This window comes from Spinacia oleracea, chromosome 2 (genome assembly GCF_020520425.1).
Source record: "Spinacia oleracea cultivar Varoflay chromosome 2, BTI_SOV_V1, whole genome shotgun sequence".
Taxonomy (NCBI): domain Eukaryota; kingdom Viridiplantae; phylum Streptophyta; class Magnoliopsida; order Caryophyllales; family Amaranthaceae; genus Spinacia; species Spinacia oleracea.
The window spans coordinates 108,571,165-108,595,265 of NC_079488.1; the positions used below are offsets into that span (position 1 = coordinate 108,571,165).

The 24,101-nt window shown below is 34.4% G+C and overlaps 3 protein-coding genes across 3 annotated transcripts; all 3 read left to right on the top strand.

Annotated features, from left to right (window-relative positions):
• The first annotated feature begins 5,553 nt into the window (after positions 1–5,553).
• On the top strand, positions 5,554–8,173 carry LOC110782142 (60S ribosomal protein L14-1). Its single transcript, XM_021986248.2, has 5 exons — positions 5,554–5,769; positions 5,854–5,955; positions 6,913–7,042; positions 7,126–7,238; positions 7,865–8,173. Exons 1-5 carry the CDS (start codon positions 5,578–5,580, stop codon positions 7,916–7,918), a joined length of 591 nt encoding a protein of 196 aa, XP_021841940.2. The 5' UTR covers positions 5,554–5,577; the 3' UTR covers positions 7,919–8,173.
• A 6,140-nt stretch (positions 8,174–14,313) lies between these two features.
• LOC110782141 (protein synthesis inhibitor PD-S2) lies at positions 14,314–16,580 on the top strand. Its single transcript, XM_021986246.2, has 2 exons — positions 14,314–14,515; positions 15,596–16,580. The coding sequence occupies exon 2, from the start codon at positions 15,614–15,616 to the stop codon at positions 16,445–16,447; it is 834 nt and encodes a 277-aa protein (XP_021841938.1). The 5' UTR covers positions 14,314–14,515; positions 15,596–15,613; the 3' UTR covers positions 16,448–16,580.
• A 1,370-nt stretch (positions 16,581–17,950) lies between these two features.
• Positions 17,951–23,348, top strand: LOC110782140 (antiviral protein MAP). Its single transcript, XM_021986245.2, has 2 exons — positions 17,951–18,107; positions 22,166–23,348. Exon 2 carries the CDS (start codon positions 22,224–22,226, stop codon positions 23,178–23,180), a length of 957 nt encoding a protein of 318 aa, XP_021841937.1. The 5' UTR covers positions 17,951–18,107; positions 22,166–22,223; the 3' UTR covers positions 23,181–23,348.
• Positions 23,349–24,101: the final 753 nt, after the last annotated feature.

A 24,101-nucleotide genomic window follows, 5' to 3' on the forward strand; every position in this document is an offset into this window, starting at 1 on the left:
TTATAATCTATCAGAAAGATGGATTGTCTTAATTTTGTTAAATTTTGGTTTAAACTAATTAAATTTGCAGAACATTTATGTGAATACTGGATCACGAGCGTTTAGTGAACGGACAATGAGTACTGATAATGGAGAGAAAGACGAAGAAGTTGGCGAAGAAGTGGAAATTGTAGAAGAGTTTTTGCATCGGGCATGGATGAACTTGATGAATAAGGATAAAAAGAGAAAACATCAAGAAGATGAGGCCGAATGTTCTTATAGAAAAAAGCCTCGACGTTAATCGGTTTGTTTGCGAAAACTATGGATGTTTTTATTGTACAACATATATTTTAGAATTTTTTTGTCAGAAAGAACCTTTTATAATCGAAAAATTGTGATAAATGACCTTTTAAAAAAAAGTTGTGAAATAGGATCAAAAATCGATTTTTTATTGTGAATTGAGACCAACACTCATATTCCGGCGATCAACCCAAATTCTCCGACGTTGACCCGCACATGCCTTGCACGTGACTCTAAAAAATGACTTTTTTCCTTTCATTTTTTCCCTCCAATTTCCACTAACTACCTAAAAAGAACCTAAAAAAACCCTTCTCCCTCTCCTCCTGTTCAACCATTCTCTAAAAAATGGTGTCAAGAACTATACGAAAACACCAACAAAATCGATCAAAGATGGGCGTAGAAATTCCCTCCGGAAACAAACTCCGGTGAAAGCCACCCCTTCCTCTGTCGTAATCGCCACTATAAATGAGTCTTTTAATTTGTTGTTGTCGTCGCCGCTTGGTTAAGATCTCAAAGCTCGTCAAAATTGCCACCCCAAAGCACAGCCCAAAAAAGCAAGGCTTCAAAAAACTCAAGAAAACCGTTGTCCATACCACTGATTTCCTTTTCCCTCAAATAACTCCATAGTGCAAGATCTTTAAATCCCTGTTTTTTTGCCTCGATCTTGATGAAACCCTGATCCATTTTTCCGCAGACCCACCTTCAAAAACCTTCGATTTCATCGCCTGCCCGAAAATCGACGTTGAAACCATGGATTTCTATGTTAAGGATTTGGATCAAATGGGGTAATTAATACGCTGGTCCTCGACGTCTTGGATATGAACAGGGTGATTAATCATCGGCTATACCACGATTCATGCCGAGAGTTAGATGGGAAATATGTTAAGGATTTGGCTCAGACGGGGATAGATCTATGGAAGGTTGCAATTATTGATAATGAGCTTAGTAAATTGAGTCGATTGTTTGAAGCTTGTGATGGTGTTTAGGATATTAGGGATGTCGTCAAGTTGTTTTCTCGTGAGAATTTTCATCGGGATTTAATGGATTGTTAATTTGGTGGGATTTGATTTTTCTAAAAAAAAAATTCCGGTGAGATATTAACGAATTTTTTGTGAAGAAGATGAAGAAACCTTGAACACAGGATGGTTGAACAAATTAAAGCAACGAGGAGAGAGAGATAATGGTCTTTTTTGGGTTCTTTTTTAGGTGGTTACGGTGGGAATGGGAGGGAAAAACCGGAAGAAAGAAAAAAAAAAAAGTCATTTTTTTAAAGTCACGTGCCACGCACACGCGGGTCAACGTCGGAAAAAATGGATTGACCGCCGGAAAATGAGTATTGGTCCCAATTCACAACAAAAAAAACGATTTTAGGTTCTATCTCACAATTTTTTGTTTAAAAGGTCCTTTGTCACAATTTTTTGAATATAAAAGATCTTTTTTGACAAAAAGTGAAAAAACCCTATATTTTACAATTTATGTGAGGAGCCACTGCTTGCGCATATCCGACCATTTATTTTGCAGCTGGGTAAACTATTTTAGAGCTTTCATTCAGAGGCTATAATTGTCCAGAAGAACTTGCATGCTCGAGGCAGTCAATTGTATCGAACAAAGCAAATGGTAGCTGGCTAATTGAATAATTATATCGAACAAAGTTGATTATTGATCATTTAGTAACAAATAAACTACTCCAACACTTGTAATTAGTGATACTGGTTTTCGACAAGAGGTGAAGAATGTGAATGAGATTAGGAATGATATGGGTATCCTCAAGTTCAGGGCTGCCGCCCTCAGTTCTATTGCAACCTCATTTGTGGCTGATTTTATGGAATCGATTTGATCATCACTTTTTCGTAGTAACGAATTTTCATAGTAACGAATAAAGGATTGCTGGTTGGCATTTTTCATTTAAGGATATCCTTTTGGTATATCGTGTAATCTTGTTGTATCCATGTACACTATGAATTGATTATCTTTCGGATTTAATAAGTTTCAATAAGATCTAATAATGTTGTGGCTAATTCACTATATACACCTGAAAGTAAGAATTTATATAGTACCACCGGTAGGGATGGAAATATCCAATGGATGATCCATGAACCCGGTCACCCGCTATAATTAAACAGATGAAAACTCGAATTAAATGGATGAAAAGCGGGTGATGGATGCGGGTGATGTTTTTTTTATCCATCACCCGTTTACCACCCGATCCGTCACCCGTTTATTTTAAATATATTATTTATATTTATATTTAAACATAAAATATGTTGATAAATCCATTACTTATTAAAGTTAGTGCTTGTTTTATTTTTTGTAGTTATAAGTTATGCGTAATCAGAATTAATTATATGTCTCGGAGATGAATGTAGGTATAATATTTTTTTTTCTTTTGGATAATTATTATGCATATTATTAGGTTGTGATTTTTTAATGGTTTACCATTTTCACCCGAATATCACCCGGTTCACCCGCGGGTGATGAGTAAAGTGAGTGACGGATGGACCGGGTGAAGCGGATGGATGCGGATGATGCTCCACCCGATCCAAATCCCACCCATTTCCATCCCTAACCACCGGTTACAAGAATACAACTAAAACTATATAAAGACCTCATGGTGGGATGCTACATAAAAATTGTCCTTAAAACTTAATTGATTCATATGAAAAGACCTTTCACGCGAATATAACCTACACAGGCACACCTGATCAATAGAATTGGTGAGGTGTTGGGGCATGTAGGCCCGAGTGTCTCGTTACGGCATATCTGAAACGAGGAAAAGAAAAGATGTGTCGTGTTGGGCTCGTGCCTTTCTTCCATAAATGAGGTCCATGTACAAACTGACATGTGCCGTGTGACCATGTCTGCAGGCCCTTTACTAACTTTAATACTTCACCCGTTCTTATTTACATAACACAATTGAGTTTAAGACACTATTCACACAATCACATTTGACTTCCTTTTGTGATTTATACTTAAGAAAAAACTAATCGTGGAGATCTTATTAGATTGGTATGATAAATATCAACTTTTTATAATTTTTTCTTATCCACAATTGAAAACATTGATGTTTGAAATCGTGCATTGACAAACATGTCTAAATAATTGTGTCATTTAAAAAAAGAACAGAGAAAAAATATTTTTGTTAAATGGCAAAAAAAAAAAAAGTGCCCACGTGCCCTAGGACTCTCATACCAAATTTCTAAAGTGATGTCCATGAATCTAATATACATGTATAAAGAAGGCATATTTGCTAAAATATTAGAGCGCCACCTAAGATTACTAATGGTTTCGGTCAATGAAAAATAAGATTTCTAATTAATTTTTGAATTAAAAAAATCAAGTGCCACATAGATAAATAATGAGGTGTCAAGTAGATATTTTAATTAATTAATAATATATACAATTCCATCCAAAATCAATTATTCTAATAATTAAAATAAATCTATAATAAAATTTAATCCAAAATCTACAATAAAAATTTGTCCAAAGTAAACACTAAATAATAATAAAATGAAAATCACATTATAATTAATAGTAATACTTATATAATAAATAAAATAGATCATTAAAGAATAAAAATGAACACAATGTCGTTCTTGTGAATTGAACTGAATGGAGCTGGAAAACTTTTGGTTCGGGTTTGGTCATACCAACTATCGGGATCTATACGTACTTAGGCTATACGAAGGGGAAAAGTACCCAAAGCAAAGAACTTAAACCCAATATATTAAGGTTATAAATAAGTGGGAGTATCTCATTATTGTTATTCACATCAAATAAAATCATGACAAATATCTCAATAATAACTAGAGTTATACTTTTCTAATATTGTCTATTTTCTAATACGAAGTATACTATACATGCTATAGTGTTTACAATATAATATAACGCTCTAAATAAAGCGTTAATTAAGCACACCAATAATAATAGTACTCTGTAGTTGATTAAAACTTCACTGAATAAGTAAAAATCAATCATGATAAATAATTGACTATGATATGCTAAAGTACAAACAGACTTCCCAATTTTTATCTTATTACTGGCTAATTGCATAGTAAATAAGCCGTAGGAGATTTTACTAATTACTCTACTACTAGAATTATGAATAGATACATTCTTCATAGTTACATTCCTTTTCATACTAAAATACATACTCTACTAATAAACAATCATCTCCGATTGTAATTATTAGGAAAATTTGTAAATATTAATCCAACCTTTGCCCGATTTTCTTTAATTAAGCCAACCTATGCAATATTTCTGAATAATCCAACATTTATGACCCAAGTACTATTATTAAGCCTGTGTGACCGGTTACCTGTTACAAAGTCAACATTAAAAACGTTGACAACCTGAAGTTGATTTTCCTCCTAAAATTTTGGACACGTCTCATCACGTGCCACCTAAACAGGATTTTCTATTTTTTTTTTCCAAAAAACCCTTAACCCTTCTCTCCTCTTAACCCTTAACCCTTAACCCAGATCCAACAGTTGATTGGTTTAACCCAGTCATAGCAATTGCTGATTATTTTTGACGAACTTCGAATGGAGAGGTATGAGGGATCAACAATGGTGGAGAAGAGGTAGAAGAGAAATGATGAACAGAGGAGAGAGGAACGAAAATTGCAGAGATGAAGCAATTAAATCGCAGAGGAGAGAGGAACGAACATTAGAATAACAATTAAAAAAAAGGAGGGAAAAAAAATTGTAACGGTTATATTGCCACGTAAGGGTGAATACCGGTTACAGCAGGTTATTAACTTGCTAGGCTTAATAATAGTAGTTGGGTCATAAATGTTGGATTATTTAGAAATATTGCATAGGTAGGCTCAATTAAAGAAAATCGGGCAAATATTGGATTAATAATTACAAATTTTCCTAATTATTATAAGTTACCAAATATTTAAATAATAAATCAGTCTTATATTAGAAAATATGTTTCCAATTTAAAATATATTATAATTTAATATTTTACCTTTTAAGTAAAATTCCTCACCGACGGCGTAGAGTTTTCCTAGAACTCAACCTCTCATTCCAACCTAAATACTAATTTAATCTATTATATAAAATATAGCAGTTATAATAGGAATTTTATTTTAACTTAACGATTTAACAAAATCCGTGCATCGCACGGGCTAAAATCTAGTATCCAATGAAGCAATGACCATTAACTTCCTTTTGTGCTGGACTTACAACGGGCTCATATCAAACCAAATTTGTGTGGGATTTAAATAGCCAGCATGCTGGCCCGATCTAAGCCCAATTCGATCCTTATCAACTTGGGCCTGACCCAAAATAGTTGATGTTTGAGCATGATACTTTCGACTTTTGGGATTGGGACCCGAAAGCCTCGGAGGCCCATTTCACCATTAACGGGTATAAACCTAATAAAAACCTAGACGCATCCAGTATTTGTCATCAGTTGCCTCCTTCATTGTTCATTCTCTCGCAACTCCACTTCAGGGAAAGCAAAAACCTTCGCATTTCAAAAATGGTAATCTCTCTCTTTCTCTCTCCTCTCTTGTGCTAATTTCCATGGAGTTTGTACTGAATCATATAATCTGTTGAATTGATGTAGCCTTTCAAGAGGTACGTGGAGATCGGAAGGGTAGCTCTTGTCAACTATGGCAATGACTACGGCCGACTTGTTGTCATTGTTGATGTTCTCGACCAAAACAGAGTAATTCCCCTTTTACCCTTTCTCTCTCCTCTTTCTCGACTATTTTGCAATGAATCTATTAGATTTTAGGTTTTTATTTGAACTGATGTACTTGAAACTTTGTTAGGGTTAGGTTTCCAGATGTATTTGAGTTTGCAATTAGAACAAATGATTTTCAGATTCCGTCATTATTTAATTTATTGACGAGCTGGTGCATGATTTCCTTAATTTTGCCTGCATTTTTGCATTGTAACACATGCTCAAATCTTGTTTTATCGCTTTTAATAGTAAATGTGTGAACTATATGTGCTTAGTAAAAGCTTCTCTCTTTCACAGCGTTACTCAATTATAATCTCAATTATTTGGGTACTCGGCGCTCGACACTCTCATTTGGGTCTATGGGTATAGAGAACAGATACTTAAATCTTCAATTTGGATTATTGATATAATTCTTTTGGTAGAATGCTGAACTTGGTTATTGTAGATACAACAATGTATGTTGGATGTTAACCAAAAAAAACAATGTATGTTGGATATTCATTCAAAATTTAATTTAGGATAAGCTGGTGCTTTTTTCCTCTTTGATTAATGTAAAACATGCTCCATTCTTGTGTTTTCTCTTGTTTACTTGTGGTTACATATATCTATCGTATAATTAGTGGATTTGGGAACGATGTTTTTAGTGGAAGTGTAAGCTCTTTTCTATTTGGTTGCACTTCTGATTTCAGTTCTGTATTTAACCTCGAGTTTTCGTGTACTCACCCTCATATAGGTATTGACCCCTCAACCTTTATTTTGGATCAGTGAGAACCTTTTTGTAGCATGGCTTAGGCTGTCACATGAACACTTATCCGTATCCCACACCTGAATATGTGTCCGAGTTACTTAATTCGAACTATGCTCAATTATAGTTAACTTATGTTTGTGTCCAGTGGTTGTCTTGTTCAAATCTGATTTTCTGAGAAAAATTCATTATAGGTTCTAGTAGATGCTCCTGATATGGTCAGAGGACAAATGAACTTGAAAAGGCTTTCTTTGACTGATATCAAGGTTGAGATTGAGAAGTCGCCAAATAAGAAAACCCTGGTTGAAGCTATGGAGACTGCTGGTATGGTTTTTTTGATTTGTATGGTTGTTTTGTTATTGTTGCTTTTTTGTGTGCATTGTGATTAAGTTGCAATGATGGTGCAGATGTTAAGAACAAGTGGGAGAACTGCTCTTGGGGTAGGAAGCTGATTGTTCAGAAGCGAAGAGCAGCTCTAAATGACTTCGACAGATTCAAGATCATGACTGCCAAGATTAAGGTTTGTTTTTGTTTTGCATGAATAATGCTTTCATTTCTATCTTACAATCCCTATGTTACAATTGCCATTTTGCGATTTTGTTTGTGTGGATTGTGAATAAATGCTTTTATTTTAATGTTCTTTCATACTTGTTTTAAAGGTTACTTGGTTAAACACTTTATATTGGAGTAATGTTACACTTCCTCTGTTCTCTTTTAGTTGCAACATTTTTATTTTGGGACCTTTCCTTTTAGTTCCAGTTCCAAGCTATCTATTTTTGGCAACTTTACCACTTAACTTTACCAAACGAACCTCACCCATATTCAATAACCCTTATTTTCCCCTAAATATATCTGAAAACGTGATCGTGAATGTAATGTACTACCTACCCACTTGCATTGCAAAAAATTTAGAACATATTAGGGGCACCCGGGTGCATTAGGTGCACCCGGACCCGGGTGCATCTAATAATTTTTACAAAAGTTGGGGTGAACCGTAAAGTTTGCAACTAAAACAAAATTATTAAAAGAACATATTTTAACGTTTTTGCCAGCTCTTATAAAGAAATACTAGTGACTTGCTAATTTTTGTTCATCATCTTTTAAAATCATTATGCTAATTCATATTTCATTTTGTTCCCCCTGCAGAAAAGTGGCGCAGTGAAGCAGGAGCTTGCTAAGTTGAAGAAACAGCTTTCATAAGATGTTAGGGTTCAGTAATTTGTTTTACTCTGTTTTGATATTCAAGGTTTAGAAATTCGAGTGACTTTATTTTGTGAACAAGCTACCTAATAGCATGGGGTTTTTATATCTACTGTCTTGGTTTTGTACCAATATTTTTGTGCATGAGAAATTAATCTAGCAATCTGCTGTGTGGTGGTTTTTTTTTTGTTATGTGCTACGGATACTTTTAAGTCTCAACCTCTAATATTCTATGTTTAGCTTCTAGTTGTGAAATTCTTCTCTTGTATTGTCTGTTTTATGGCAGTGTGTGCAATTTTGATTTACAAGGTTGAAACTTTGGAGGACAAGTTTAACTGCAAGGGTCCTCAGTCTCCTCCCTCTGCCACTTCACTGTGTGACTGTTTAGGCTGGAGTAAACGTTCTTACCGTGTCATTGGGAGGGTATATCAGACCTTCAGTTCACTACAAGGTCTTACAGAGACACAGAGTTGTAGTAAACGTTCTTACCGTGTCTTACAGAGACCTTCAGTTACCCTTAGACCTGTCAAAAATAGACTTGGCCTGAAATTGGCTCAATCCTGACCTAAAATAATGGGTCTTGAACAAGATTTTGTGACCTGTAACCTGATTTTATCCGACCCGACAACCTGAAAAGTGGCTCAAAGCTCGACCGAACCTGTATTTGGCCCGATTGATTGAAGAGGAACTTTAAGCATAGTAAACACGTTGCTGTTATTACATATTATTGTTGTGTATAATATGATTTTAATTTGAATTATACTCTATTTTATGGTTGAATTTGACTAAATATAAACTTGTTTAAGAACATTTGTTAATTTGTGCCTATATTTTATATATTTACTACCTAACGAAAATATGATACGCGTTTAAAATCTCTTAACTTGTTGGATCAACCAAAACCCGATAGTTTAAGGTCTTGAACAAGCATTTGTAAACCCGAACCGGATAATGACTGACCCGAATTATTCCGAAACACGGAAATATATTTTTTACAATCCGACCAACCCGATTGACAGGTATAGACGTATAGTTACCCTCGACGATATGATACCTGTATGAGATTCGTTTTGTCCATGATGGTTTATAGGCCGTTTTACATCAAGCCCCAAAAACACCACCACCCCCTAAAGAAGCTCTTCCACCTGAATGTCTGCCGCCGGTTTAACCTAGGGCGTGTTCAGCAGTAGCTTTTGAGGTAGCGGGTAGCGTTTTGACCGAGTCAAGACGCTACTTGTAAAATTTGTAAGTGTTTGGCGACGTAGCGATTTAGGTAGCGGTTAGCGGTAGAGGTAGCGGTTGAGTAGCTTTTATCAAACGTTAAAATTAGTATCGTTTAAGGTAGCGGGTAGCGTTTGACAAATTTATAATAAAGTTTTAAATAATATTTCACCTTTTATTTTATTTTATAATATCAATCGCTACTTTTACCGAACACTCATATCAGTTACCCGCTACCTTTGACAGCTAACCGTTACCCGCTACTATTGACCGCTACCCGCTACTCCAACCGTTACCCGCTACTGAACCGCTACCCGCTACCGCTACTTTTGCCGAACAGGGCCCTAGTTTCTGTTTTGTTCTTTAAACACAAGACTGCCTGCATAATATTGGATTTTTAATTAACCAACTTCCCCAGAACTAAATTTCTTCTAATTGTAGTTCTTTAAAATTTATTAGATACAATTAATACTTTGGTTGAGTGTTAAGAGTTGAGAGTGTTGAGACAACTTGGTCCTTAATTGTGGGGTTGATGAATTATCAACCAACTAGACAAAGGTCTCATCAAATCGTTAAAGATTGAGCTGCCTCATCAGTCCAACATTATTCAGTGGGAGTACACGGCGTTTAAAAACAGTTGATACCATCTTGCTATACAAATATACAATTATTAATAATCCCCATGAATTGGAGATAAAGCTATTAATCCCTTATACTTCGTATTTTTTTCGAAGAAAGAACATAATTGCAAACTAGGTTTTTTGTTTGGTTTCTCAAAAAAAAAAAAAGGTCATTTTGTTTGGTTTCTCACAAAAAAAAACTCATAGAAAAGAGGAAAATTGAAGTAGACGGATGGTGTAAATGAGTTTGAATTTGAATAAAGTTCTTTTATTTCGTTTACTTAAGAAATGAGATGACTTAGCATAAACACAAGTTGAAGTTCATTAAATAACTGAGTTTGAACATAAACATAAGCATTATCGCTCATTTAAGTTCATGAACTACAAATCTGTAACGAGTTACCATCGGTTCTTTATACCGGTGGAAAGCCTCAACCTTTAATTATATTTTGTATTTATTTTTCCTGTTGTTTTGCTTTGTTTTTAAGTAGACAATAATGATTCATCCTCGTGCGAAGACCGTCTATCCCTTGAAGGACATGGATTGTTCTTCTTTTCTCGCAAGAGAGTTTTGTTTTTGCTTTTTAATGTCCAAGATCACAGATCTAAAAGCCTACCATAAAACTGATTATGATTGTTCAGTAAAGTAGCGATTGAGATAGGAAAATGCAATAAATATCATATTATTATTTAAAACTTTATTATAATTTAATTTTTTAAATGCTACCCGCTGTTACTTTTATTTTTTTGGAAAACAAGCAAAGAAATTGTATTACTCTATCAAACTTGTATAACAATCTAGCTATTACCTTAGGGAAGACAAACTTTCTATGAAGGACCCCCTTCCTTAAGCTAAGGGAAAGCAAAAACAAACAGAGGTACGCAACCACGCAAATAGCCCAAACTATACTAACAGGTAGACCTGTCAAACGGGTCGGTCGGGTCGGGTTGTAAAATATTATTTTCGGGTTCGGGTTAGATCGGGTCGGTCACTTTCGGGTTCGGGTTTACAAATGCTTGTTCAAGACCCAGAACTTTCGGGTTCGTGTCGACCCAACGGGTTAAGAGATTTTAAAACGCGTATTATATTTTCATTAATTTAGGTGATAAATATACAAAATATGGGCACAAATTAACAAATTTTCCTACATAAGTTTATATTTAGTCAAATTCAACCATAAAATGGCGTATAGTTCAAATTAAAATCATATTACACACAATAATAGTAAAAACAGCGTGTTTATTATGCTTAAATTTTCTCATAATCGCATTTATTACTATAAATACAACGATTTTCAATCGGTCGGGTCCAAAACGGGTTCGGTCGGGTTTTGACCCATTACTTTTCGGGTTGCTCGGGTTCGGATAAAATCGGGTTACGGGTCACAAAATCTTGTTCAGGACCCAGTATTTTCGGGTCGGGTTCGGGTCGATTTTTGACAGGTCTACTAACAGGACACTGAGAAGATCTAAGCCAAGCTAAATGAACCTGCTTTACATTCTTCCCTATAAGTTGTAATTCCTCCGTTTTAAAAAGATCTTTACAGTTACTATTTGCACGAACTCCAATGCAATATTTAACTACTAATATATCAAATTTTGTATGTGAAAAAATTATAAAAATTTGATATTCTGAAAATACATATCGTGACCAATCTGACAAGATACATGTAACATTTTGATGTATATAATAGTGGAATTTACGGTCAAAGTTTTTGTGCTTTTGACACATTTTCCAAAGCGTAAAGAACTTTCAGAAACGGAGGTACTACAGCTCTATTTTTGACTAAAAATTGTATTCCATTACTTTTTTGCTAGTCCAGTACACCTTAATTAAGGTTCCAGAGAGCATTGTTTCTTGTTTTCCATACGAAATAAACAGTAGCAGCGATAGCAACATAATAAACCTTCCTCCTGAAACTGATACCCTTATAGTTTATGTGGATCCAACCCATCAATTATACAATATCATTAGAACTCCTTGAGATGACAAGTCGATCTTAAAATTGTTGGATGCAATCCCGATTGAAACAACAACGAAAAAATAGATGTTGGTGACTATCTTGATGTGAGCCACAAATGCAACATATATTGTTGTCTACAATCCCCATCTTTAGTAATCTAGCACTAGTTTGCAGGCAGTGGCTAACCTTGAACGGTTTTACGAGGGGGCGGTAGAAAAAAAATTAAGCAATATACTATATAATTATACAAGTATACAATTATACACAAATTTAGGACGGGCCCTAACTAAAAATACACTACAAGATCCGCCCCTGTTTGCAGGCTTGCAGCCTATTCTTCATAGCAAGCGGTATGTAGAATCAATGCTTCGGAATTGATTATTTGTTCCAAACACCTTTGCTCCACTGCATTTTCTGTTCTTGACCACATAAGTCACTATACAAGGTCTTAATGCTATATTTCAAGCTGATTAATCTGTTACTCACTCTTGCAAACAAGCTGTCTTTAGTTTTTCTACTCGCTACTTTTAGCATTCGAGAAAAGCAACTCAACCGCTACCTCCGCTAACTGCTACCTCACCAAACACTTACACCTACCCTCTACCAAATTTGCTACCACCGAACACAACCTAAGTATAAATCAACAAAGACGGTCAAAGTAAGTTATGTGACGAAGATGAAAGTCAAAATATTGTAACTAAAAATATATGGTTGTGTAGGGAAAAAACTGAGTATAAAACAAAGAATAATATCATTTTGTTACTATAAGAATAATGATTTTCGGTTAGAAAGCTTGGGAACCAGTTTGGGTTGGTTTAACCCCATCATTTTCCGGGTTACTGGAGTTCTGATGAAATCGAGGTTAGAGACGCAAACGATTAATCAAAACCCAATTTTTCATAGTCAGATTTGCACTACAAGACTTTGTATTTTTAATGACAACCTAATAACGACGGATCAAAAAATCCGTTGTAAAAGCCTTTTGTGACGGGGCTAACAATCAAACAAAGACGGGAATAGCCGTCACAAATGTCCTTTACGACGGGTTAACAATGAGATTTTTCATTAATGACAATGACGACCCCATTTTGTGACGAGTTCGCGACAGAAAATTACGTCATTAATCAACAATTATTGACTTTTAGCGACGGGATTTCCCGTCATTAATGGTATAATTTCTTGAAGTGTTGGTTTGGGATTTCTTGTTGGAGCCATTTTTGACAGATCTATTGATATTCTTTGTTTGACCCAACATATCACGTTGTATGACCGTATGATAGTAGGCCTATGGAGTATGGGCCAAAATTAAATGACAAACTAGAAAATAATTAGAAAAATGATTGAGGCGGCTTGCAAGTCAACTTGGGAACATGTTGGCCATGCAATGACAACGTAGTTCGAATTTCCAGACCAGGGATGACCATGACCCTAGCCACCATCGCAAACTCGCTCGCATCATGCATGTGGATTTTAATGTTTCTCAACTAACATTTGATTAATTTTTATACATATCTTGGCCTACCGTTTATTCGTTTAAGATGGATTATTTATGTAAGTTAAATCAGATTTAAATCTTGATCTCCATTTGTAAGTTGTATTGTCCTTCTCATAGAAGCAGCTATACATGAGTACATGGTTGTTAAAGTCGCGATTTATACACGATCAGTTCTAATTTACGATTTTATGTCTTACAATACAACGATCGAATACAATAATGATAACTTGATACGCGTAAATGTTACTCCATATTTACTTCTAAACGTATAGTATAAAGGTTAGTATACGTAAGTATAATGTATAAGTGTTGTCTATTAAAAATGGGTAATTTTTTTACAAAGTTTATCATAGAATCTTACTTCTGCAAACTCGTGTAATATTTTGATTTTCCGATATAATTCCAACAGTTCTAAAGTATAATCGCGATTTTGATAATTTTGTAGGACTACATCGAAAGAGAGGGAGCATAGTCTTTTACTAGTAATTTCCGTATTTTCTTCTTTTGAACGAATGAACCCTGTGTAATTTTATGAGAGAAGACGAAGACGTGCCTAGTTTTCAATAGACCTGGTTATTGGACAGGGTAGTCCAATGGATATAGGGTTAGGATCGAGTTAATAGGGCTTTTATTGGGCAGGGCTCTTATTGGACAGGGCCTCTATTGGACATGGTCATTATAGGGTCAAACTTATACTACAATTATTTTGAAAATTAAAATAGTAATGATACAAAAAATTACGTGTATAGCTTCGTATTTACTTGTACTTGCACATGGCTCTTTTGTTTTTCATTTTTCATTACTCGTTTATTGACCCGCCCACTAATGACCCGCTATTGACTCGCGACCCGCTTCTGACCCGCCCATTATCGTCCCGCTAAAAATGACACTTTTAATACCCGACCCTCTTTTGACCCGCACCGACCCTGACCCGCCCCGCTTGATAACCAGGTCTAGTTTCCAAAGGTACCACCCCGTACCAGACGTAACACTGTATCCTTAATTCCTTTTCTACATCTTTTACGTTACATATACATTGATATTGTAAGTAAGCCAAAAATCCAATCCTATCTTCCATCAGTGGCAAAAGTTTGACCAGGTCAAATTCAGACAACCTCTCTCCAATCTTCATTATCTCATAGGTGAATCGAAACTCTTATTTAAACCCAACTATGGCATTGCACAAATGCATAAACACAAGTTTCTTATTCTCAACTTTCTTCACATATTAAGTTTTCTTTGTTTTTTGTTGCCATCATATCTCATCTTGCAACTTCGAGCTTGTTAATACATAAAGGTTTGTGTTAACTTGTAACTTTATTTAAGCTTCTTCATTTTATTAGCTTGTATTTTCACTAATGAGATCCTAGTTTAGTGCGTGGTAAAGACCAGAGTTTGTGTATGATAAGTTAAAGTTATATCTATTACTATCTATTACTATATACTAAAAGAGACACCAGGAATGACACGTGTCAATTTCTGGTGCGATTTTTTCCCGCCAAAAACCACTTTCCTAAAAAAAATCTATATATTTTATTTTATTTTTATTCTTTACCTTTTTTTATAAAGTATTTATATATGGAAACAAATTTTAGTTTATAAATTATGGCAATAATAGATACGTAATAATAATTATTTTAAATTAGTATTATTTTAGTCAAATCGCTATATTAATAATGAAAAATATATCACTCAATATTTTGGTCAAATTGTTATATTAGCATTTTAAATATGCATATTAGATGAATAAGTTTAAACGAGTATGTTAAAAATGTTATAACTATGCAGTATGTTAAAATATTTTGTGAAAAAAATATCAAAATCCGTGCGTGCACGGGATCTAATCTAGTATATACATATGAGTTAGACCTGATCAAAAGGCGAGCCTAGCCTGGTTCCGGTCAGGTCGGGTTGGGACGTGACTAAAATTCAGCAATTATGTTGGACCTGGCCATACTTCAGGCTAATTTTGTGTGTCCAAAACCCATATTTCCGACTAGAAATAATGGGCTTTGCGGGCCGTTGTTAAGCCCGGTCAATTTTATAACTAAAACTGTGGTTTTAAGTTGTCCAATATCCGACCAAAAAAATTGAAAATCGGGCCAGTCCCAAAAAAGGGTCTTAAATTTTCTGCCCCAAAGCCTGCTATTTTTATCGGGCTAGCGGACCGTGCCTGAAAGCTGTCTTACAAATTCTGCCCAAAAACCTACTACTTTCGAGACGGGCCATCGGACCGGGCCCGAAAACAGTCTTAAAAATACTGCCCAAAAACCTACTACTCTCAGGCCGGGCCATCGGACCAGCTAGAATCAAGTTGATCAGGTCTAATACAATTATACAAGTGTAGTAATTTGTGCTAACATTAATAATTTTGCAGCCCAAAAAGGCCAATAAAATGCAGGAACAAAATCTGAAGGTGTGGCTTATTCTAGCAATATCAGCATGGGTCATCATCCTCCAACAAGTAAATGCAGTATCAGATGTAACCTTCGACCTTGAAACAGCTTCAAAAACAAAATACAACACCTTCCTAAGTGACATACGAACCAAAGTAAAGGATCCAAAACTAGTTTACGAGGGAATCCCAATGTTACCACCCCCAACAACACCAACAAAATACATTCTGATCGACCTAAAAGCCAAACAAAACGCTGCTACTACAATAACAGTAACACTTGCTCTTAGCAGAAACGACTTATACGTAGTCGCCTTCACTGATCAAACTGCACCAAATTTACGCGCACATTATTTCGCTGCTGATATTACTCCTGCTACTGTAAGGACTCTGTTTCCAACAGCAACAGAGCTTATTCCGATTGGTTATGGGAGTAGTTACCAGAATCTTGAAGGAAATGCTGGTATTCTTAGAGAAAATCTGCAGTTGGGATTTCAGCCATTAAAACAGTACATGGTGAATGTATATGGGAAGAGTATTCAGGCTACAGATTATCGGAAAAATGAAGCTAAATTCCTTCTTACTACTATCCAAATGGTTGCAGAGGCAGCAAGATTTAAGTATATTGAAGGGAAAGCTATTAATAGTTTTATTCCTGATTATAAAGTCCCTAGCTTAGAGACGAACTGGGAAAAGATATCTAAAGCTATTCGTTCTGCTGTTAAGAAGTTTACCCCGCCAATTGCGTTAGTATATGCTAATAATACGGCATGGGTAATTACTCAAGTTAGTGATATTAAGCCTGATCTTGGACTTCTTAAATATGTACCCTAATTAAGTAATTTAAGGTTATTTTTATATTTATCGTCTTTTAAGTTTCACGTATTTTTATTATTTTTCCCTTTATAAAATAAAATGTAATTTCGTATTTATCACCATAATTTTATGAAATGTTTTATATTCATCACATTTTGAAAAATTACGTCAAACTTTCCTTCCATGTGGATGTTCGGGGTATATTTTCATAGAATAGATATATCCGTGTAATTTACTTGGTTTCGCAAGACTAATAATCATAGGACAAAAACATTAAATACGATGATTAGATCAGAAGTGGAATAAGATGATAATAAAGAACGTACTCCCTCCGTCTCGGAATACTCGACCCGGTTTGACCGGCACAGAGTTTAAGGGACTTAAATTGACTTATTTAATTTAATAGGTAATAGTTGATAGTGGGGTATTATTTTAATGTAGTTAGTGGAAAATGTGTAAATGGGTGGGGTTGGGGGAGAGTAGGGGTTGAATTTTTAATTATTTTTTGTATGGAGTAGGGGGTAGGTGGGTTAATAGGGGTGGAGTGAGAAATAATATAATATTGTTAGAATATTTCCATTTTTATAAACAGGTCAAGTATTAAGGGACGGCCCGATAAGAAAAACAGGTCAAGTATTCCATTTTTATAAACAGGTCAAGTATTCCAGGACTTTGTAACTCAATATACAATATATTGTAACTTAAAAAACTTCTAAGTTATGAGTAAAACCGTACATAACTAATGTTTTATGGTAAAAAATTCTGTTTAACGATTGTTGGTTAACCAATTTTATTTTTAAACTGTATATATAATGAAATCTATATTATTCTCAAACTACATATGAAGTATATAAAGAAATTTATAAGTGAATTTGAAATGAGTAAAAAATATTCAAACTATATTCACCACTCCGGGACATCGTCCAGGCCACTAACTAGTTTCATATATAAATAGTGATATGTTATATTCAAGAAGCCATCAATCATTTTCACACGACTTTCTAGAGAACCAAAACTCTATCTTTCTATTCCATCACACTATTAATTGGGCGTAAAAAATAAGTTAATTGAGCGTCAGATATGCTTTTCTCGAAACCCCATACCGATTCACCCTATTCATTTTGTAGGGTCACCGTCCCGTCAAATGATTAAGGCTTTGTTCTTATGAGCTTTTTTTGGCTGAACTGAATTTAATGGAGAACTAAATTAAACTGGACTGAACTGAATTGAATGAAACTGAATGAAGCTGAACTAAACTAAACCAAAATGAATGAAACTGAAATTAAATTTTAAAAAAAAAAACAGGAACTAAGTCAAGGAAGCCGGCGATCAAGTCCCCGACTAGTATTCTAAAGACAAACAGAACCACATTAGTTTCTTACTACTTTCTTTCGTAATTTCGTTAGTGTATACAACAGAGTATAAAGTTGACAATCTCACAATAGTATTGATCGAGGTAGGGTCGTAGGTATGAAGCTAAGTCTTATAGAAAGACTATGCTCAATAGTCAATTATTTTTATTTATTTTTAAGAAAAAAAAAAGACTTTTTGTGGTTCTCTCTTCCTATATAAAAGAAGATGATAAGTTAGACACTTCACTGCAAAAAATATCTCACACAAATTAAGCAAATACGGAGTACATGATACGGAGTAATAGCACAACGCCACCAAAGCATAGGTATCATATCTATCTATCTTTCTATCTATTTTTCAATTATGCATAATCATATATTATTTTTTTAAGTAGGTGTGCTAACATGTGTTCCAATTATGGGCGCATCTATTATGTAAAAAGGGTAGACAATTGTTTACCTCCTATAATATTATTTATGTATGTGATGCTTTTTTTGGGGTGGGGGGGGGGTAAAAAGGGGAGAAACCCCGTACAAACTACGATATTTCTATAATTTAAAGCATTAATAAAGTTGTAGTTTGGTGGTAATTGATGATGTTTTAAAAGTGTTATGTGTGCCTCGAATTTTCTTTGAAGGATCGATGTTAGGGTGTTATAGTGGAAGGTCTTACTTCAAATGACATATCTCATGATCTACTCATTAGATTGAGTTGATTCAAGTTGGAGGTGAAATCTTGGCTCAATAGCTTTCCAACGCCTGGTCATAAGCTCATTTTGGATGAGAAATGAGGGAGTTATGACTATTTTACGAGAAGCTGTCATGCAGCAGGGGAACCTGCTGGAGGTTCGGCCGAACCTGCTGGAAGTTCGGCCGAACTCTTAGGTGGTTTGACCGAACCTGATGAGAGTCAGGAACTTTGAGATTTTGGAGGTTCGCCCGAACTTTGGGTAAGTTCGGCCGAGCCTGCTGGAAGTCCGGCCGAACTCTTAGATGGTTTGGCCGAACCTGACCTTGGTTCGGCCGAACCTGACCTTGGTTCGGCCGAACCCTTTAAAGGTTCGACCGAACCCTGCGGGTAAACTATTTTCTTCTCCGCAAGGTTCAATCGACGTGGCCTTTTCTTGTCCCTTAGATTCGTTTGGTGTCTAACACTATAAATACGAAATGTAATGAGAATTTCAGAATTAAGAGAGAGAAACACAAGTGAGGTTGAAACCCTAGATCTAAGCATACATAGAATTCTCTCTTCTTCACCTTTGAGAATTACTCTTTGTAATCCTTTCTCCATTGAAATTTAATACAAGCTCCAAACCCTCTCCCATGGTGGATGTAGCTCATTGAAGAGTGAACCACCTTAAATCTTTGTGTGTGTTTTAATTTGTTTATTTATTTCTTCTCATTATTCCAACATTAAATTTGTCATACAAATCAACATTCAAGCCTAAAAGGTCTTTCATTCATAACAAAAAGCTTTGGTTGTAGTCATGCCTAGTATTAATTGTCATTTTAGCTTTGATTTTTTAATTTTTTTCCCTTAAAATATTTTCTTTCTTTATTTGGAAAATTATTTTGTTTTTTCTATATTATCTCCGTTTCAAAATGATATTTACACTTTCCGTTTTAGTTCGTTTCATAATTTTCTTTACACTTTGCTCTATTTTATTTTTGAATATAAAAATTTACTACCTTACCCTTCTTACCCCATGATATTTACAATTTTCCATTCATTTTCTCTAACTTTATTTATTTTTTTCTTACCTTAATTTATCTATATTTTATTATATTTAACCAACATTTTTACTTTTGTCTTAATATTTGTGCAAATAATACCCATAAAAATCTTTATAAAAACGGAAGTAGTATATGGTATTTACCCTATTCTAAATTCTTATACAGTTATACCCACCACTGGTTTTAGTATAAGTGTTCTTAATTTTAACTCCGTAGAAAAGATTACACGGTGCATTAAAAGAAAAGAACATCCGTGAATTTTATTTTATTTTGAAAATATGACAATGACAATGTACAAACTACAAAGTGCAATTTCGTTCAGAGCCAACCCTAGATTCTCTTTTACATAAAGATATAGATTTATTTAACTATTATAATTTTATTACTCCATACGTCATTAGTTATTTTCCCATTTGACGCGTTTATCGGCACATTTTAAATCATTAATATTTCTAATTATGAAGTACTCCATTCGTTTTTCCAAGTTTAATTATACAATACTCAATTACTGGTAGCAACAAAAACCAAAAAGAACTCAATTGGTTGGGATCCACATAAGTGGATATTTTTGCTTTAAGCAGAAGAGACATAGAAAGTAAGACTATTATTAAATATTAATGTGCTCCAAATAGTGTAGTTGAAAGTGATATAATATGAATAAATTAAAAGTTTGACATAAATGGAATAATGAAGTAAGTGAATAGAATTTAAGAAAACACCTAAAAACAGAAAGTGATTAAAACTTAGAAAAACGGCAGAAATACATGTTAGTAAATATAATAATAGTTTGATATTGTGAAAGTATACAATGAGATGAATTAATTAACAATATCTCACATAACTATATATTTTTTTTCTTGCATGTACTACCTCCGTTCCTGAAAGTTCTTTACGCTTTCCGTTTTGGTCCATTCCTGAAAGTTCTTTACACTCTACTTTATTTCCATTTTTACTCTCATTTGACCCACCATAACTTACCCACTCACAATACTTTAATATCAGTTTCCATCCACTCACATTGTTGGACAATTTATAGCCACTCAATTTCTATTTGTTACCCCACCATCACATGTTCACCAAAATTCCTTAATTACCGTGCAAATAATAAGCGTAAAGATCATTTAGGAACGGAGGTAGTAGTATATTGGAAAGAATTTAGAAAATTTAATCAATTGTAAACCGTGTCAAAATTCTAAATGAAAAGAACTTAAAATGATGGAGGGAGTATTATTATCATTGTTGTTATTGTTATGATTTATTATTACTTATTACTCCTATCCATATTATTATTGTTGTTGTTGTTATAATTTAATTTATTATTACTCTTATTATTACTCCTCTTATTATTTATATTTTTTCTATTTATTATATCCTTATTGTTAACTTTATTTCAGTTAAGCAAATTTCAGCTAAAATAATAGGGTCAAATTGATATAAAAAGATGATGGCGCAAGGAGGTTTAGGTCAAATGCGGAGAGATAATAGAGAGTCGGAGAGAGTAATTCAATTTGCAGTATTCTCATTTTGTTTCTCAAAACACAATATGCAGGTTACAACTGTTAGATAGAATGAGACAAACTCTCATTATTACAACAATCAGCATTGATCACCTATTACTATTACAACAGTAGCTAGGCAAATGATAGTAGTATCGTTAATAGTAAGAGATACCCACCCCAAAGTGCCCTTAGTACAGTTTGAACATCAACTGCAAGGTTGAAAAATACAATCTTACCGGCCACTAGATCAAGGCGTTAACTTGATAAGGGTGGTGCCTAGCTCTTTAATATTAAATTCTTCTATTTAGAAATAGTTTCACTATTTTAACTTTTACGTATGTTCATGCACCGCTTTAACAGTTAATATCTTCAATTATCTATTAGTAAAAATAATACTTTTTTTTTACTTAAAGTTAAATATGTGAATAGTGCACAAAATTAAAGTGGTGCAATTATTTCTAAATAGAAGAAGTTAGATTTATTTCATCACATCTAAAGAGATAGGTACTACTACGTACCACCCCACTTTTTACTCTATATTGACTTAAGTGTGGGCTTAAGCCCATGTATGTTTATTCAATATTGTTTTACGTAGTAAATCTTTTTTTAAGGTAAAAAATAGTTATTGATAAAATAGTCATACGACATTTACAATAGAAATCAAAGCTAACAAATACAAAACAATTTGGATCAAACAAAATTCTAATCCGGTAAAACCACGATCGTTGTAGATGAGATCTGACAATGATGAATACCCTCTTTCACATCGCTGTTTGATACAACTTTCAACGAGGGGGTCTTTCGATCTGTTGTAGTTTTGGTATTTAATTAAATCTGATTCAATTGATTGTAGACGTAAGAATGACATCCGTTGTAACCCCGCACAAATCTTTATCAACAAATCAACTTTTCGTGCGAAATTAAAAACATGGCCCAAACTCTCACAAAGAGAGAGATAAAACCCAATAAATGGGTAAAAAGCTCTCCAATAGGAAGATAATAGAGTTTTTATTCCGAACATGAAATCAAAAGCTATGAAAAATAAGAAAATAGGGCTTACCATCAACCTAAAGGTTGGTGGTAGCCCCTAGAAAATTAGGGTTTTGAAAGAGTAAATCAATGTATATTGACATAGTAATATTGTTATGCAGGTGAGAAAAAGTGAACAATTACGGAATTAAGGAAAGTACATAAATTGGAATATATAATATGAAGGTGTTTACAGCAGCAAAATGGATTTGGTGGTGCACCGTGATAATAACGGTGGTGGTTATGCTTTCATTGACCCTAATAAAAAAGGAACAAGTTGGCAGGCAACTAGGCCAGCAAGTAGGGGCTTTCACCACCGTGACATTCGAACTTGATGATGGTCTTTCGGGCTATTCAGAATTCTTAACAAGGTTGCGCGACGCATTGGAAGCCCCCACAAAGGCATGCGGCTTGCAAACGACGGTAGGTAGCCCATCAAAGGGTGAAGAATATATTCATGTGGATATCAAATTTAGTAACACACAATGGGTGACCATAGGAATAGATGTAATGGATATGTATGTGTGGGGTTATAAAGATAATGTTAAATATAAGGGTAAATCTCGAGCCACTTTCTTCAAAAACACTCCTAAAGTTGCCAAGGATAACCTTTTCCCAGATACGACACCAAGAACTACTACATTTCTTAGCACCTATGGAAGCCTAGAGAGGTACGCCAAAGTAGGCAGAGTGGACCTTGAACTAACCCTTAAAAACCTTAAAGCTTGCATCATAAGTGTTTACGGGAAACCAGAAAAAGAACTGGATAACGCGGTTGAGGCTAAATTTGTACTTATCGCCGTCCAAATGGTTGCAGAGGCAACACGTTTTAGATTCATGGAAAAGGGAATAGTTAACTTCGATAGCTCAAAAGCGTTCAAATACAAAATGGTAGCTTTTCAGAACGACTGGGATCCAGCCTCCCAAGCTATTCATAAAGCATCACCTACGTGCACGACTATTTCTCCGACCCTTGTAATTAGTACCATCGACTATAGGCAGGAGGTGAAAGAAGTGGATGAAATAAAAGACGACATGGGTCTCCTAAAGTTCAAAAGGAGCAACACTATACAGTCAATTTCGAATGACGATGGTGTTGTTGATAATGATCAGAATCTACACTTCAGTGAATTGTGATAATCTATCCCAATTCAATTAACTACCGGACGGCTTCAATTCTTAACTACCTGTATCACTTGCGCAACGTGTATGTAAAGAAATATATGTTGTACTACGTATGTAATGTTACTAATGTATATCGTTCTGTTTAATTTATTTTTAGTTTCCACGTGGACTATGAATAAATATCTATGTTAAAAAAAAAAAAAAAAAACTTGTTAGAAAACGCAAATTAGATGGTGCAAACGAGTGTATGATGCCCATTATATATGCACGTATTTCAAAACGACGTACAATGCAAAAAAAATGCGTTAGATGTTAGCTGGTTTGACTAGCTGTTAGTTATTAGCTTGTAGTATTAGCTAACAAAGAAATTAAATATCTGCCAACAAACATTACAAGAAATTGTACTATTAATGACGGGAAATCCCGTCGCGAAAGGTCAATAATCGTTGATTAACGACGGGATTTCCTGTCGCGAACCCGTCATAAAAGGGGGCCGTCGTTAATAGAAATCCCGTCGTAAATCCATCGTAAACCCGTCGTAAAAGACATTTGCGACGGTTATTCCCGTCATTGCTTGGTTGTTTGCCCCGTCGCAAAAGGCTTTTACGACGGGATTTTTGACCCGTCGTAATTAGGTTGTCGTTAAAGATAAAAATCCTTGTAGTGAAAGTTTCAGTACAACTATTTTTTGTAACTTTTACCAAGTTTTTGTAACCTTTAATAGGTTTTGATTAACTTTTATATTATATAAAAAGTTGATAGATAAACATTTTAAAGGGTTAACTGACTAAATTGTATACATTATTAGTGATTTTGAAAAGAAAAAAAATATTAAAATGAAAAATGTTATCACTAAAAAATGATAACTTTTCAAAAAAAAATAAGGATAACTTTTAAGTATTTTGAGTTAAATTTTACTCCTACATACAATAT

Excerpts from the sequence above, each read along its gene's own strand:
- LOC110782141 (XM_021986246.2), top strand. The coding sequence starts at position 15,614 with ATGCAGGAACAAAATCTGAAGGTGTGGCTTATTCTAGCAATATCAGCA.
- LOC110782140 (XM_021986245.2), top strand. The coding sequence starts at position 22,224 with ATGAAGGTGTTTACAGCAGCAAAATGGATTTGGTGGTGCACCGTGATA.
- LOC110782142 (XM_021986248.2), top strand. The coding sequence starts at position 5,578 with ATGTTTGAGCATGATACTTTCGACTTTTGGGATTGGGACCCGAAAGCC. Across the intron at positions 5,956-6,912 it reads ATGTTCTCGACCAAAACAGA|GTTCTAGTAGATGCTCCTGA; the intron begins GTAATTCCCCTT and ends AATTCATTATAG. Across the intron at positions 7,043-7,125 it reads TGAAGCTATGGAGACTGCTG|ATGTTAAGAACAAGTGGGAG; the intron begins GTATGGTTTTTT and ends ATGATGGTGCAG.